The 18,831-nt window shown below is 35.6% G+C and overlaps 1 protein-coding gene across 1 annotated transcript in view; it reads right to left on the bottom strand.

Annotated features, from left to right (window-relative positions):
• CD2AP (CD2 associated protein) overlaps positions 1–18,831 on the bottom strand; it is a 140,353-nt gene that overhangs the window by 64,397 nt on the left and 57,125 nt on the right. The window contains exons 3-5 of the mRNA XM_058734192.1: positions 18,585–18,738; positions 8,955–9,055; positions 5,598–5,718 (exon numbers count right to left, since the gene is read on the bottom strand). Coding sequence (XP_058590175.1) covers positions 5,598–5,718; positions 8,955–9,055; positions 18,585–18,738 — 376 coding nt within the window. The remainder of the gene's footprint in view (positions 1–5,597; positions 5,719–8,954; positions 9,056–18,584; positions 18,739–18,831) is intronic.

The following is an 18,831-nucleotide window of genomic DNA, read 5'->3' as shown; positions in this document are numbered from 1 at the left end:
CTAAAAAGATAATCAATGATAGTATATGTGGCGGATTGTATTATTTACATTTGGCGTCTCAGCTTGTAGAAAAATTTATATATCCCTGCTCTGTTTGACTTAGACATGACCATGGCTGTCCAATACAGTATTAGTGGAAGCAATATGTGTAAATTTGGAGCAGAAGCTTTAAAAGCCATGCTCCTTTTTCCCTGCCTTTGCAAGCATTAAGCCATATGTCAAAAAGCAGACTCCATCAGTTTAAGTCCCTACATAACTATATCTTTAAGCCTCCGTGATTTTTAGGTTTTCACTGCAGCATATTCTGAAAAACATATTATGCTACAGTTTATTTAAGAAAGAGGGGAATAGACAAATACATGTTTTCCTGTGTACCTGCATAAACACACACTGGGAGGATACCAAAAAGTACAAATGCTTGCTATACAGAGCAGATGAGAAAAACCGGGTGCATGGAGACAAGTATTATAATGCACTTTTTTTTTTTTTTTTTTTTTTTTTTTTAAAGAACATATAGGGGAGTGTGGGTGGCTCATTCAGTGAAGCATCCAACTTCAGCTCAGGTCATTATCTCGCGGTTCATGTGTTCAAGCCCCACACTGGGCTCTCTGCTGTCAGCACAAAGCCTGCTTCAGATCCTCTGTCCCCAGCCCCCTCTCTGTCCCAACCCACTTATGCATGCATACTCTCTCTCAAAAATAAAAATTTTTAAAAGAAAAAGGTTTTTATATTATAATGTACATTTTTATGTACTAATTTTTGATATTTTTTTTTCTATTTTTGAGAGAGAGAGAGTGCACAGGGAGGAGCAGAGAGAAGAGGGGGACAGAGGATCCAAAGCAGGACCTGCACTGAGAGCAGAAGAGCCCAATGTGGGGCTTGAACTCACGAACCATGAGATCATGACCTGAGCTGAAGACAGACACTCAACTGGCTGAGTCACCCAGATGCCCTTATATACTAATTTTTGAACCAAGAGAATACATCATCTAGTCATATATATATATATATATATATATATATGTGTGTGTATATATATATGTATGTGTGTATATGTGAACTATGTACCATATCATTATATGTATACTTTCCAGAGAGTGTACAGCTTTCATGTGCTTCTCAAAAGTGAACCAAGAAACATGAAGAAAGCAATACTCTTGCCTAGAGGCAATAATCACCCTCAAATGCTGACTGATCAACCCCTGATTTTAAAAGCACAGCACTCTATGCAAGTAGGCTAACCAACTGTAGCAGAGATTCATCTACTTTCCCTAGAAAAAAAACAGTCCCGTTACCTTCTGTTCCGGAAAACAGATGACATCATCAACTGGAATGAGGGCTACCTGCTCCATATGTAAATTATGGAGTTTTATTTATACTATTTTTCCTCAAAGGGCTGGCAGTACAAAAAGGCACATAAGTGACATGAGATAAAATATAATACTCTGGTGTAAAAATTAAACAGCTCATAAGCTATTCATTTTTTGGACCCTTCTATAGTCTCTGCCCATAAATAGCTGCCTATAAATAGCTGACAGCTTGGGGCGCCTGGGTGGCTCAGTCGGTTAAGCGTCCGACTTCAGCTCAGGTCACGATCTCGCGGTCCGTGAGTTCGAGCCCTGTGTCGGGCTCTGAGCTGATAGCTCAGAGCCTGGATCCTGCTTCCGATTCTGTGTCTCCCTCTCTCTCTGCCCCTCCCCCGTTCATGCTCTGTCTCTCTCTGTCTCAAGAATAAACGTTAAAAAAAAAGTTTAAAAAAAAAAAATAATAAAAATAATAAAAAAAGAAAAGAAGAAAAAATAAATAGCTGACAGCCTGCTGGAGACGAAAGTCATAAACATGTACAACGGTCGTGGGTGCCATGATAAAAGTGTGCACAGACTAGTCAAATGCACTTCAACAAGGGTGTTATGATCACTTAATGGGAAAAGAACTGCCTCTCTGTAACAGTGCCCCAACCAGTGTTAAAGGTTAATTGCTTCAAGTTTTGCACTCCTTGCTTGCTAACCTAAGTCCCTTGATTTGCAGTAGAACTAACTTACTTTGAGATTTGCAGACCACTGACCTTGAGGAGTGAAGGGACCAGAATATAAGGCCTAACTACATTCAAAAACAACTGCTGCTGCTGCCAGCAAGTCTGTTCAGGGTCATGTCCACATATGACTATACTGCCTGGGCACCTGCTTCTCCTGCAGGTTGCACCCCTGCCCCTCACTTTTTTCCATGCCTTCCCCTTTAAAACTGTCCAGCTTTGCCTGGATGGGGAAGATGGTCTTTGAGACATTAATCCACCACCATCTTCCCAGGTTGCCAACTTCCTGAAGAAGCAACCTTTTCTTTCCCACCATCACTTGTCTCCTGAGTATTAATTTTCGAGCAGTGATCAACCAAACCAGAGTTTGAACGGATCCTCTGTCCAGTAACATCTTTAACAAATACTGCTAGGAAAATTAGATATCCACATACAAGAGAATGAAGTTGGACCTTTGTCTGAAAACCATACACAAAAATTTACTCAAAATGAATTAATGACCTAAACGTAAAACCAAAACCTATAAAATTCCTAGAAGAAAATACAGGGGGAAAGTTTCATAACACTGGATTTGGCAATGACTTCTTAAATATGATACCAAAAGCACAAGCAACAAAAGAAAAAATAGACTACCTACATTAAACTTAAAAACTTTTCTACAACAAAGAAAATAGTCAACGGAATGCGAGAAAATAACTGTACATCATATATAAAGATCATGATAAAGAATTAATGTCCATAATAAAGAATTCCTACAACTATAAAAAATAATAATAATAACCTGATTAAAAAACAGACAAGGAACTTGAACAGATACTTCTCCAAAGATGATACACAATGGTCGACAAGCATATAAAGATACTCAACATCAGTAATCATCAGAGAAAAGCAAATCAAACTCACAATGAGATAACATCTCATACCCGTTAGGATAACTAATATCAAAAAACAGAAAGTGTTGCTAAGGATATGGACAAATTAGAACCCTTTACACTGTTGGTGGAAGTGTAAAATAGGCCAAACACTATAGAAAATTATATTTAGCACTTCTTTAAGAGATTAAAATAAGAACTATATATAATCCAGCAATCCCACTTCTGGGTATGTACCTGAATTGAAAACTGGTCTCAAATATATGTATGCCCATGTTTTAGCAGCATTATTCACAACTGCCAAGAGGTGGAAACAATTCACACATCCATGAATGGATGAACAGCTACACAAAATGCAGTACATACATACAACAGAATATTATTCAACAAATGAACTTTATGCTAAAAAATGGTCAAAATGATAAGTTCCATATGTTTTTTACAACAACCATTTTTCAAAAAAAAAAAAAAAAAAGTCCATATAGAGGAAAACAAGGGCAAGAATGATTAGAAGGAAAAACACAGAAGTTTAGAACATAACATCTTCTAAAAAAGTTGCAGTCAGAGCTACATATTATATTTGCTTTTGTTGTTGTTGTTGTTTTAAGACAGCACACAAGCAGGAGAGGGGCAGAGAGGAGGAGGAAGAAAATTTTAAGCAGGCTCCACCCCCAGGGCAAAGCCTGGCTCAGGGCACAACACTGGGCTCAATGTCATGACCTGAGCTGAAATCAAGAGTCAAACCTTTAATCAAATGAGCTACCCAGACGCCCCCAAGCTGCATATTTTATTTCTAATATTTCCTGGAACATTTCTGAGAAGATGAAAACCTACAAAGTAAGTGACAAACACTATATTCCGTTTAGAACTATATTTCACTAGTACCTCTTATACTCAGATCATTTTACTCCAGACTAAAATGTACTAAAATTTGAGTTCATATCTTGTCTCATCGCCCAGAGGCCTGGACCTTAAGCTTCTGGACTGCAGAGGGGATTCTGTGCCCTCACAAAACCAAACTAGCACTTAGCACACAAGAAACTTAAGAAACATTCACTGATTAAACTGGCCTCTACTGCTTCCTAAGGTCATATATTTTATTCTAAAAGTAAGATTAGAGTTAAAACTACTACTGATTTTTTAAAAAAATTTTTAATGTTTATTTTTGAGAAAGAGACAGAGACAAGAGTACAAGCGGGGAAGTTGCAAAGAGAGAGAGGGAGACACAGAATCCAAAGCAGGCTCCAGGCTCTGAGCTGTCAGCACAGAGCCCAATGTGGGGCTTGAACTCACGGACCGTGAGATCATGACCTGAGCTGAAGTCAGATGTCTAACTGATGGAGGCACCCAGGCACTCCTATGAAAACTGAGCAGAAATAAAAGTTCTTTAGAGAAGAATGTCAAGTAATAAACAAAGATGGGATGGTGGAGTTAGAAAATCATCATTTTGCAACTATCAAAGTAATAACTAATTCAGGCAAAATTTATCCATGGATGCTTAAACTGTTGGGAGAAGTTTGATGAGGAAACAGGATATTTACAAAGTCTCCAAGTATCTCCCCACAAGACACTTAACCAATTATAAAGGAAAAAAAAGTACATTTACTGGCAACACAATTTGAACCAAGGAATCAAATTTCACATCACCAAAAATAAAGCACACAGACATCATGTGCCTTCTGATATAATGCAATGAGACAGCATCATTTTGTAATTCTGTCAATAAAATACACCCTAAAACTAATGATGAGGAATCCGGAGAAAAGCCCAAACTGGGATCTACTATATAAAATATCCAGCTTAAACTCTTCAAAATTGTCAAGAAAAAAGTAGAGAAAAGCTGGGAAACAATTCTCAAGAAAGAAACTTGAGAAACAAATTCCCTCCATGCTTTTCCAGGAATAGGAGAAAAAAGCAGTTATATAAAGCATTACTAGAACAATTAAATCTGTATATGAACTATGGATTAAATTATATTGTCAAATTGAACACTGTCAATATTTAATGTCTTAATTTTGATAAGTATATTAAACCTCACTACATATACTCTTCCATACAGAAAAAGAGCTACTTATCCCTGCATTACCACTTATGAATTTAATTTCTCTTGAAAAAAAAAAAACTAATTCCACAGCAATTCTTAAAAATAAAAATAATAAAAATAATTTAAATTTAGCTTGGGATAAAATGCTCTTGATCATAGTTTTACATGGTGAGCAAATTTAAGATAAATTTGCAGGTGCGTCTATAAATGATGGCAATCACAAAATAATTAAATGACATTCTGGCTGCACAAAAAAATGTAATTATCTCAATATGGAAAAACACAAAAGCAAGTTTTTTTTCAATTCTTAAAATCTCTGAAGTAGACAGGCCATTTGCAAACTCAAATCAAAACACTGTATCAGTACATCTTAAGTGGGAAGAAATCAGAAAACATAAGGACTATCAATTCATAATCAGGGTAGTAAACATTTAGTTTGGGTTGAAACAAACATCAGAGAAGGAAAAATATTAAAGTATTTGCCTAGGAAATTTAGTTCATTTTAAGTCCCTGTCATAAGCTGCTTCATAAAAGTAGAAAAACTGAAGCTCAGAGTTCAACACAAGAACAGAGTTTCAAATAATACAGAATAAACACTAGATCATATATAATTTTATTTAAATCTATTCAAAATTTTTAAACAATCTACCTGAATCCTCCTGGGCTTCATGAGCTTCACCATCATCTGTTACCTCTAATTCTTTCACAAAATTTGAGGGAAACAGTCCCAACTTGTTGTTCAGGGTTCCACTCCACCATCCTTCTTCTACCTGAAAGAGTTCACAACTCAAAAATGATAAAAATTTCCCACTGTGGGAAAATTAAGCTACATAAGTGAGCACAAAGTTAATGATGCAAAATAATCCCTTTAAATCTGTTAAGGAAATACAATGGGGAAAATATATTTTAAGTAAATTAAATCTAAATGGATTAGATTGATCATATATAGGATTAGTCATATCTGTAGTATTTTACAACATTTACAACGAGAATTTGTAATCAAGTGCAATGTATGACATAAATAATTGTTATGAAAATATCAGATAACCAAGAATAAGGTATTAATAGCAGGAAGTAGATAGCTCTCTCCTGGAATGTCACTTCTTTTAAACCCAACTAAGTCTCAATTTATAATCATTTCAATATTTATAATCTATTTCATATATTATTTAAGTACATGAAGATTTTTTATTTGGAAAAAGCTTGATGAATATAATTTCCCTTTTAAGTGACTCTTAACCCAAGTAAGAAAAAGAATCACTTATTTTTAAAATCCAGATACTAGGCTCTTCAAAACATTCCCCCCACCTCAACCAGAAATATCTTCCGGAACCAAACTCTTTAGAAAAATATTTACATTCACTAATCACAAGGTTACTCAGTTTCATGAAGTTATTTAATAATATTTAATAACTGCTTTAAGATGTAGAACTTCTAAAAAAAAATTTAAGAGTATAAACTATTCATTCTGAAAATTCACTTAACAGCAGTACATGAAATATAATAGGTAGAAAAGGCTCTTTATTCTGTTTAAAATATGTTTTAAGTGTTCTCACCTCAGAATTACAAAGCAAACTTTAATAAGGTATTCATCAGGCAGGCACTCACTAGGTATAACACCTTGGTGTTAACTACTAGGGAAAGACTGCTATTTGCATATGAGAAATCTCTGCCCTTGAGTGAAATAACCTAAAGAAAACAAACACTAAGCAGGTAGTTACAATACAATGCGTGCTGTAACAAAGCTATGAACAAAATGCTGAAAAAGCACAAGAGAAAGGCTTAAAATATTTTTTAAAAGGCTCCCCTAAAATGAAATGACAAAAGAGCTAGACATTAAAGGCTGAGTAAGAGTTTTCTAGGTACAAAGCAAATGAAAAATACAGTGACATAAAAATAAAGGACTTATTTCTAGACTATATACAGCTGAGATACAAGATGGCTAGAATACAAGCTGTCTGAGGAAGAAATGGAAGGCGGTTACGAGTGAAGAGTTCAGAATTTTTTTTAGCAGATTTAAAGAGACTCCAAAGTTTTGAGAGTTCTTCAAACCATGGTGATGGAGATATGTAGATCAAATGGCAACTAAGAGAGAAGCATCAGAAAATGTATTACCTACACCTGCAATCACAAATTGGCAGCAAGGGAGTAGTTAGGGTAAATAACCTTGTAATTCCCATAAATTAAGGAATTCTCAAAAGGCAAGATAGCACAGCAATGAAGAATAGTAAGATTCTGCTCTGCTGCATGCCGTGTGTACGGGCATGGGCAAAAATAGCTGAAACAAGATCTCCTAGCCTGCATGCTCATCAACAAGGTAATCGGGACACCCCTCCACCAAGAAGTGGTGGTCTTTGTCCCCACCGCCTTCAATCTTGCTGACTTCTTACATGTTTGTAGCCAAAAGAATAGGGTGAAAGTGACACTACCACTTCCAAGGTCTGATTATAAAAGGTCTCTAAAGGAAGTAACATAGTAACAAAATTAGGTTAAGAAAGATCATTAAAACAAGTAACAGCACTTTTAATTTACACACTGTATTTACTGCCATAGAATTTGTATGTATGAATAAAAATCAAAACATGTAGGCATTCTAAAATGTTTATTTTTATTCTTAGCTACTTTGATTACATCAATCTTTAGCTTAAAATTCAACATGTTCACTGAAATACTTACACTCAGAGCCCTGAAATGCCATGCAATAAGTCCAAGTATCCTAAGGCTCCAATACAGTGAGAAAGCCAAGCCAAGTGGAGAAGCTACATAATGGCTCTCCAGAGGCAGTCTTCAAGTCTTCTAGGTACCAATCACATTAGTAAAGGAGCCTTCCTAACATTCTACCAGCACCTAAACTTTGAGTCTTTCGACTTGAAGCCCCCACACATCATGGAACAGACAAGCCATCCCAGCTGTGCCCTATCTGAATTCTTGACTCACATAATATCCATGACCTAATAAAACAGTTGTTCTTTGCTACAAACTTCAGGATAGCATGATATGCATCAACAGTAACTAGAACAGTTAATCACTTATCTTCTATGACTCAAACTCTTCATATATAATAAAGTAGAAATAAAAATTCCTGTCTTCTCAGGCTGTTAAGAAATTTAAAGAAAATAATAAATGTGAAACACTTAGCATAATGCTTCAGACACATAGGTTCAATAAAAATTATTATTGCCACCTGATAGAAATAAAACAGAATTGTCTTTTGTATAAATACACTGGAATTTAATATAAACATTAAGGGATAAATTACATGATGTTATGATATAAAAATCAATCCTTATACATGATATACATGACTATACATGATATCAAAAGATACACTTTGAAAATGGGATCTTCAGCTGCCAAATAAAACTTTTAATATTCCTTTAATATTCCTTTAATATCCCTTGGTTAACATCTGAATATAATTCAAATAAGGCAAACCTTTTAAAGAGATTCTACTTTTGTATCCCTCTGCTATGCAGAAGGTAAAATTGATTCTATTTTATTGCTTTGTGCCTAAAGTGAATTCAGAATCAAAGAAAATGTTTATTTTTATTCTCAGCTACTTACATTACATTAATCTTTAGCTTAAAATTTTTTTATTCCTGAAGTCAATACATACAAATACAGTAAGCACACAAGACCAGGTGTAGTAAGAATGAATAAAGCTTGGTTGATGGGGGGTGGGAGGGAGGGGAGGGTGGGTGATGGGTACTGAGGAAGGCACCTTTTGGGATGAGCACTGGGTGTTGTATGGAAACCAATTTGACAATAAATTTCATATATTGAAAAAAAAAAAATGAATGAATAAAGCTTTATTCCAAAGGATAAGACAACCTTACATAAGTCATTAAAGAACCATTTTAAAACCTGTATGTTAAAATGTGTATAAAAAGCAATGAAACTCGTAAAAAAGTTCTAATGAAAACTTAATATTCTTACGAGTCAGTTTTCTATTACCTAGAGCATCAATTACAATTGCTGGTTCGTCTCTAACATAGGTTTTCCTTACCTCTTCATTAATATCAATAATATCTCCCACTTTCAGCTCCAGTTCATCCTCATTTTGTGGAAGGTACTCAAAGAGAACTTTACACTGACGCTTCTTGGTCTCTAAAGGAAGTAAATTAGTAACAAAATTAGGTTGAGAAAGATCATTAAAACAAATAACAGCACTTTTATTTACACAGTGTATTTACTGCCATATGTATGTATGAGTTTGTATATGTATGAATAAAAATCAAAACATGTAAGCATTCTAAGCAGCTAACCACAATCAGTTCTGGCTGGCTTTTCACCTTGCCCCCACACTACAATCTACTCATGCCAAAATAAATTCAAACCAACTACAAATAGCCATGAAATCTATTTATACGTGTGATCCCCAACTAGACAAAAGTAAAACAGCCAATGCCAATTGTGAGACTAAAAACACATACAATAAAAGACACTGTCGGCAAAACAAATTTCATCATAGCTAAGCTATCCTCCAAGACAGTAATTTTCAGACGACTTCCTGATCGAAGTCTAGGAACACTCAAAATGCGCTAATTTAAAAGTGTCTGTGTTAAAAAGACACAAAATGAATAAATCCACCATGTATCTTATCTTCTTTAACAGCTCTACTTTCCAACAGATAAACATAAAATTCACATAGGTAAAGATAACAGTAATTTTACTTTAACTTTTCAAATGAACTTCATTTATTTAGACAAATAATGCTAACTTATAACCATGCAGTTTGAGGTTCTCAACTTCTTTCAAACTCTAAGAATTGAGAACTCAGACTCACTCCCATCTTTAAAATTTAATCATTAAAGTACCTATGGATAGATGACCAGGTATCACCGATAAAAGGATTACTTCCTGCTAGTCAAATCCTCTATGTTCCTCAGACCAGCAGCAACAGTATCACTTCAAACCTTCTTAGAAATGCAGGCTCCACCTCAGACCTACCTGTTCTGCACTGAATTGTGTCCTTGACTGTACTGGGAGGCAGGACCTTTAGGGAGGTAATTACAGTCAACTAACATAAAAATGGAGCCCTAATCCCCACACACACTTAATTGTGCATGTGTGCACGTGCGCACACATATACAGGAGGCTGTGTGAGGATGCGGGGTCGGGGCGAAAAGGCAAGACCAGCAAGTCTGGAAAAGAGGCCTCACCAGAATCCAACTCTGACAGCACCTTGATTTTAGACTTCTAGCCTCTGGAACTGTAAGAAAATAATATTGCTTCTGTTGTTTAAGCCATCTAGTTGGGGATATTTTGTTATGACAGCCCGAGCAGGCTGAATCAGAAACTGTACTTTAAGATCTCCTAGGTGATTCTCAATCTTGCTCTCAATGATCTAATTATACTGATTTCTAATTGCTTGAAAATGACAAGCCCTATTCCTTTTGAGACTTAAACACACTGCTTCTTTTAAAAAAATTAATGTCTATTTATTTGGGGGCGGGGGGTAGGGGATGAGGGGCAGAGAGAGAGGGAAACACAGAATCCATAGCAGGCTCCAGGCTCTGAACTGTCAGCACAGATCCCAACATGGGGCTGAAACCCACGAACCAAGAGATCATGACCTGGGTCAAAGTCAGACACTTAACCGACTGAGCCACCCATGCATCCTTAAATATACGGTTTCTTTTGCCAAGGACACTTCACTTTCATCCACAAAGTCCACCTTTCGCTGTCTTCAACTCATCTTCAGGTCTCAACTTAGAAAAAACTTCTTCCAAAACAGCTTTCTGGATTAGGTACTCTTCCCTTGTGCTTATATATTTAACACTGTTTACTTCTACAACCTACCTGTTACTAACAAATCTGTTTCCTTTTCAATCTATCATAATGATTTATTTTCTTGTGTGTACTCCCTGTAGTCTGTACGCCAAAGATAAATGGGCACTGAGTTTGTTAAATGCTCTCTCCCCAGCACCCAGCATAGTGCTCATGCTAGGCCCATTATTCACATACACACACACACACACACACATATATATGAACAATTATCTAGGCCTAACCATACGGCATCAATGCCAAGAAATATGCCAAGGGTATCAACATTCCATCAGCCCTTTACCACCAACAATCCTAAGATTTTTCTTAATAATTTAAATGCACACTTAAGGAACTAACAGAATTTAGGAAATAGGAAGCAATTAGTAATAAAATACAAATACATAATGAGATGGCAAATATTTAGTGCAAGCTACAAATATCCCCAAAATTAATAAAGGATAGGTTTGGAGTGGAGCAGATGTGGAAGAATTCAAAGACGAAATGGTAACAGAGTTACACAATTAAACATGAACACAATACAATAAGGTGGAAAAGATGTAGCAGACATTCTAGATAAAAGTTTTCCCAATGAGTTGATAATACAAGGAATACAAGGATTCTAAGGAGATGGTTGTTGCTGACAAGAGACTCCTGAGAAGTAGTCTAGATAGATACAACTTAACTACATCAAATCATGTCAAAACAAGTCCAAATAAACTTTTTTATATAGTTAAAAAAAAAAAGATGCCATGGTCTAAAAGAAATAACACTACTAGAAGTCAGAAGACTTGGGTTCTAGTATAACTGTCATTACCTTGTTATTTGACCTAAGTTCTCTGGGAATCAATGTCCTGAACTACAAAGTAAAAGAGCTGGACTAGATTAACTATGACAGTTACTTGAGCTCTGACATTTATGGATCTATGAAATTGTTCATCAAGACAAAAAATAAATCCAACTGAACCTCCAAAACAATAAAAGAAGCATATTGCATGCAATCAACACCATGAAAGAGGTGCAAAACAGACATGACAATCAAGCAGAAGGATCTAGAGTCTCCAAATAAGAAACAGTTACACCTCTGTTTCTCCCACTTCATTAAGGAATTAATAATATCTGATTTTAAAACTGTTTTACAATAGAAGGAACCAAAACAAAAAACAACAACAACAAAAAAAACACTGACCATACTTTTATAAGTAACCTAGAGTTTATAGTAAAATTTTTCAAATGTCACTTTCATCACATCTCAGAGTTAATTTTTAAGTAGTAATAGTGGTTTTTATGCATACCATAAGAAAACTTCTCATCTCTTATACTATAGATAAATATAGTTCATAAATACTTCTGGAAGTTAAAGTGAGCTTGAGAAAATGAGTCCATAAATGTGTTCTCTGTCATTAGCACTTCATAGATGAAGGGAAAATGATCTACATTACTGAAAAGAAATTCTCTTCTGCTCAGGGTGCACTTCAAAGAAAATCCTTCTATCATTTTGGTGATCTTAGGCCTTTAGAAAAAAATGTAGCTTGCTTCTTTTTAATGAGTATTAGTATCTTTTAAATTATTTAAAGTGGATAGAGTATTAATTAGCCCCCCTGCTCCCAAGCAGATCAATTAACTTTGAGGATCCTAGTTATATCTTAACCAGAAACTTTGAGTTTGTGGCACACCTGGGTGGCTCAGTCAGTTGAGCATCCGACCTGACTTCAGCTCAAGTCGTGATCTCACTGTTCAAGCCCTGCACTGGGGCACAGCTTGGAACTTGGAGCCTGCTTTGAATTCTGTCTCCCTTTGTCTCTGCCCCTCCCCCCCCTCTCAAAAATAAACAAACATTGGGGCGCCTGGGTGGCTTGGTCGGTTAAGCGGCTGACTTCGGCTCAGGTTATGATCTCGCGGTCCGTGAGTTCGAGCCCCGCGTCGGGCTCTGTGCTGACTGCTCAGAGCCTGGAGCCTGTTTCAGATTCTGTGTCTCCCTCTCTCTGCCCCTCTCCTGTTCATGCTCTGTCTCTCTCTGTCTCAAAAATAAATAAACATTAAAAAAAAAAATTACAAAATTTAAAAAAAAAATAAAAAGAAACTTTGGAGTTTGTGTTTTTTCTCCCTGGTCACACTAAGCATAATTCACCAGAGTGTTCTCCAAAGTAGTTTGCAAAATTATTCACAAAGTTTTTTTTTTTTTTTCAAAGAACCACATTAGATAAAAACACCTGAAAGGCCCCTATTATTGCTACAAAATATGAGCCATTTAAAAAAGAAAAAATTTTCATAATTCCGTATTTAAATATGGTTTACTCATAAGTTGAAGTGACTGCCTATGTTGTTGAGTTCATCTATTAATTGCCAGCACAATGAAAGGAATTTTGAGATTTTTTTATACTTCAAAAGGCATACACAGTATCTACTCGTAAATGTTTACTGAATTCCTACAATGTATCAGAACCTATGCTAAGCACAAAAGAAAATAAAATAGTATGTACAAGACTAGTAAATAAAAGGATACCTGAATAGAAGTCAATTTTTAAAATAACTATAACCAGTATTTTATCACAAGCAACCTCTATATAGCTTTTCAGATCCACAATGAAACAGAAAATTTGTCAAATCAATGTGTTATAAGTAAAGCTATTGACAAGGAAGTAGATAAAAGAGATATAGGGAAAAAAAGCAGGGATATACTTTCATGCCTTTTATGTACCAGTACTATTCTAAATCCTTCACAAACATCTCCCCAGCAGATAATAGTTTGTTGTCATCATCTTTTCCCAGTGAGAAACAGGAACTCAGGAGTTAAATAACGTGTCCAAGACCAAAGAACTAAAAAGAGGCAAAATTAGAATCATACCCACATACGACTCTTAAGCCTTTTATCTTTCCACTTTATCGATGCTGTCTCCTTTAAAAATTACCAAGTGCTTTAACATAGTTCATACAATCTACTCATGCTGGATCCTTACTACCTGCAAATACCAAGCGGTTGCTTATCTCCATGGATCTTCTTCCTGAGGTAGCAATTCTACCTGGAATGTCATAATCCCCAATCTTCATGTGAATGACAAGTTTTACCTAAGAAAGGCTTAAATATATCTTGCTTGACAACCCAGTACAGAACTGCCCCTTTATTTGAATCATAGCTGCATACTTTAAAAACTATAATAATAGTTACAAACATTTATTGAGCACTTCTTATAGTATTTACCTGACATGTTAATACCCGTTTTCTACAAGGTAATTATTACTATCATTTCTGTTTTATAGTAACTTGATGTTTTCCCCTGTTAGACTACAAGTTCTGGATCATCATCCATACCCAGTTTTACTTGGCAGATTTGACTGCCCCATTAACACTGTTCTCATAGTCTTCAAATTCACAGGTATTAAAGCATTCAGCACATCAATGTTGAAACTTTTTCAAAAAAATCTTTTAAAAAATATTTTGTATTTTGGGGTACCTAGGTGGCTGAGTCAGTTTAAACGTCCAACATTGGCTCAGGTCATGATCTCCAGGTTCCTGAGTTCAAGCCCCACTTACGGCTCTGTGTTGACAGCTCAGAGCCTGGAGCCTGCTTCAGATTCTGTGTCTCCCTCTCTCTCTGCCCCTCCCCTGTTCACACTCTGTCTCTCTCTCTCAAAAATAAACATTAAAAAAATATATTTTGGTTTTTTTTTTGAAAAACAGAACCAAATTCTATACAATTTTACACTCAGTAGAGTTACTCTATTTTCCCTACTAAAACGGAAAATCTTAAGAAATGCAGCTGCATCAGGAATGGCAAATATTTTCATGGTTCTGAAACATTCAGATCAAACCTAGCTCTCAAAGTATGGAACCATTCCTCACTTAAGATTACAATTTTTAGGGCGCCTGGGTGGCGCAGTCGGTTAAACGTCCGACTTCAGCCAGGTCACGATCTCACGGTCTGTGAGTTCGAGCCCCGCGTCGGGCTCTGGGCTGATGGCTCAGAGCCTGGAGCCTGTTTCCGATTCTGTGTCTCCCTCTCTCTCTGTCCCTCCCCCGTTCATGCTCTGTCTCTCTCTGTCCCAAAAATAAATAAACGTCGAAAAAAAAAAAAAAAAAGATTACAATTTTTAATCTCCCCATCAAATACTAAAACAAAGAGCACACCACATTCAGAAGCTAGGAGGCTGAATGCTAACAATTTCACAGACAGTAGCAAAAGGACTCCTGATCCACTTTTGGTTCTGTTTGGCTCTGGAAATTTATCTTCACGTTTTACTGTAGCACTGAAAATTTTCTGATGTCAATTTTTTTTTTTTTTTTTTTTACCAATTTCTTTCTCCAATAACCAAAGAAAATAATAAAATGCTAAGAAACAGAGCCATTTGCTATATAGGGCTGAATTTTCCTTAATTTTTTTTCTTATCCTCAGCAATAAAAAGCTCATACTGCCTAGAGCATTAATTGAAAGATCAAGTTATCTGAAGAATCTAACTATACGGCTGATATACTTCTTGATTATAACAATCAAAGCTTAGATTGTCATCACCATCATGAAGAAAAAACTCAAGTGATTAGGGATAAGGTATTATGTCTACAACATACTTGCAACTGATTCAGTTAAAAATGTGTTCTACATACACGTATACAGATAGAAGGACAATGTGAAAAATGTTAACATCAAACTTAAGTCTTAATTTAACATCAAACTTAAGAATATAAAATATTCATAGTACAATTATTCTTTCAAACTTTCTAGAAGATTTCAAAAGAAAATAGAAAGTTAGAACACGCTATCCTATTTATCTGATAAGCTGCAGCTGGAGAGGAGTCAGATGAGCCTTTTTCCCCTTTTCAGTCAGAATATTTTAATATCAAAGAGAAGAGCGTGAGCTAATATGCTCATAATTTTTTTTAACGTATGCTGTAAAAATGTATAGACAATGACCGTATCTTGATGGTATTCAGAATTTTCATTATTTTCTTTAGCACTGACTCAGAATCAGGAGGCAAACTATTTGCTAGCAACTATTTTCTAGTAATGAAACACTAATGTTTGGCATTCTGGTCAACTAATTTTTCATGCAGCAAGATCATTTCTGTAGTATCAATCTCAATGTATCTTTTACATTCAAAGTAATTATTAACTAGATAAAAAATCACTTTTGCAGCACTAATAATGAATACAAAGTTACAAGCAATGATGCCTTCCCTCACGTATAGCAAGAGTAGATTCACATATGGCATCAATTTTTTTTCCAAATGCAAAGTGAAATATCTACTCAATTCTTCACTGAACAGAATACAGAGTTGTGATGCTGAAAGATGGCAATTATTTATTTGCTAAGTAATATTACTCTACAATCATTATCTCTGTGCCTGATTTTACAAGGGCTTCAGCAGCAATGGGACTAGTATGTGTTTTTGCTATAAGATGTGTAAACTTGTTCTCTTCTATAACTTTAGCAACTTACAATAATTGTCCTGGAAAACATTATTCTGCGCTCACTGTAGAAAAACCTGTTTGTTTCACCACAGTTATTATGGTTAACTTATACACAACAGCAAAAGTTTCAATGGCTGTATGACTAGACTTCATTAAAAAACCAACACTTTTTTGGCTTTGGAAACTACAGAAAAATAGCTAACAATTCCAGCTTCCAAATACTTAACCCCACAGGATGTATCCGAAATTCTCTTTTTAGGTGCTCATACATTTAATACACATGCAGATTTCACTTGCCTTGGCACACAGAGATTAAAATTGAACATTCACACTGCAGTGATTATTATCAACCTTTACAATGGTTTTGTGGGGTTTTTAAAATTATTAATAATATTGGTTAGTAGTATCCACTACTATTTAACATTACAATAAACCACCTTTTGAGTAACTGGTCTATTTTGTGAATTAAGGATAAGATACAAACAGTAACCAAAAAAAATTAGATTAAAAAAAAAAAAAAAAAACATTAGCTTGCTTTTCCTGGAAAAGCAATCAAAGCAAAAGCAACCTGCATCCTGTTTTACATGTTAGCACCAAATGACCAATTTAGTCCTTGTTGCACATGCACTTAAAAACAAGTTATGGAGCATCCTTAGGAAAAAGTCTAAGTCTCCTGGCACCAGCTACATAACAGGTTTTCTTTTACAAGAAAAAGAATTATGACCAGTGTTCTTGAGGAAAGTAAAATGTAGTGTGTCTTTTCCTATTAGGAGACAAAATGAATAAAATGATCATAACCTTGAAGCCCTTGGTCTAGCCTCTACTTAAGAAAACTGTCCCTTCTTTTAGCTCAGCAAAGCTAAAAGCGGTAAATTGATTTTATAATCGAGGTCATAAGTTAACTCTTCCATGGGCCTAAAAATTCTCCTGTGCACAGAAATTCTATATACAGTTTCACCTGTAGGATATGAACACACTCTCTGTAATTTGTCCCCATGTCTCTAAAGAAACAGAGTCTGAACATCCAGGACAATTAAAAGTACTGAAACTGTCCACCTTCAGGCAGTAGGCTGAAAGCAGTACAGGTAGTATCTAAATACTGGTTGTACACGTTTAGTGGGAAACAAAAAACACACAGCATTCTTCCGTCCTAGAAGAATTCTTCTGTCCTTGTCTTCTGTCAAGAAATCTTTTTCATTTTTATGAAAATGTGTTTTCATTTAATGAAAATAATCAAAGGATGACAGCACCTAGAAAGTAAAGTCTTCCCCCAAACTTCACAGACAGTAACACAGAAAGTAACAAGATATAAGGAGAAATTTAGATAATGTATGTGAACAAAATTTCTTCACTGTGGACTACTTGGTTCCACAGGGGACTTTACAAGCCACAGTATCAAAGGCACTGACATAAGATAAATGTGGTTAAATACTCATTTACTACTAACTCTCATCCTAGTAATCAGTATTCAATCTCTCCAGGGGCTTCAGATCGTACTATGTTAAAATACTATCTGCTCCCATAATGTTGTATTTTGTACACATTCAATGTTGAATACTTTTTTTAATGAGTCTTTCCCAATACTGTAAGCATTCTGAAAACAGCAATACAATCTATGTTATTTACCACTTTCTCACCAGAAGCAAAATAAAATTCAAGAGTTTAAATGATCTAAGGTCATAGGATGGACTCAAACTCATGTCTGATTTCAAATGGGGTGCTCTCCCTCTATACTAAAATGTTCTAACATATTTATAGAATACCAAATATTTAAAGGGCGCTCTGCTGAGCCAATGACCTTGGAAAACTGAATATATGTTCAGATGTCTGACCACTGGAGAAAACATACTATCAAAATTCTTGCATCTACACTGCTTAAAATGAACAAACATTAGGGGCGCCTGGGTGGCGCAGTCGGTTAAGCGTCCGACTTCAGCCAGGTCACGATCTCACGGTCCGTGAGTTCGAGCCCCGCGTCGGGCTCTGGGCTGATGGCTCGGAGCCTGGAGCCTGTTTCCGATTCTGTGTCTCCCTCTCTCTCTGCTCCTCCCCCGTTCATGCTCTGTCTCTCTCTGTCCCAAAAATAAATAAAAAACGTTGGAAAAAAAAAAAAAAAATTAAAAAAAAAAAAAAATGAACAAACATTAAACATCCCATTAAATAAATGGTATTAAAATAAATGTAAGGCAAAGCATTAACTATTCAACAGTCTGTAAGGCTAATAAGAAAACAAAGCCTAATATTTTAATTTATAATTCCTATTAATAGTCGTCAGCAGTTCATGCTCAAATATCTTATGAAAAATGACTACAGGGCCGATAACTTAAATGTGAATATGTACGAAGTTTCTGCAGTCGGCCACAAAAGGTTAAGCTAATTTTTCTTTTCATAACTTCTAAACAGTTATAAAACATCCTTTATTTTGAATTATTTAAACAGGAAAGAAATTATTTACATACTCTTCTTAATGTTTTTGGTCTGTGGATGTGGCTGAATTCCTCCAGCTGGAAGTCCGTATGTACTTATCCGTTGTACAAGACTTGCTACATTCCCATGTCTTTCCCGTTTAATGGGCAAATTGTCATCCTTGGATTCTGGCTCTCTCTTAATTTCCTATAACAGGGGAAGAGTAAACAGGCAAATTAAGTTGTATTTTATCAAATTAAATCCTCAAATGTAAAATACCCAAAAAAACAGGTACGGTGG

This window comes from Neofelis nebulosa, chromosome 6 (assembly GCF_028018385.1).
Source record: "Neofelis nebulosa isolate mNeoNeb1 chromosome 6, mNeoNeb1.pri, whole genome shotgun sequence".
NCBI lineage: Eukaryota > Metazoa > Chordata > Mammalia > Carnivora > Felidae > Neofelis > Neofelis nebulosa.
Note: the sequence above shows the minus strand (reverse complement) of the source record. Positions and strands in the feature narration are given on the sequence as shown.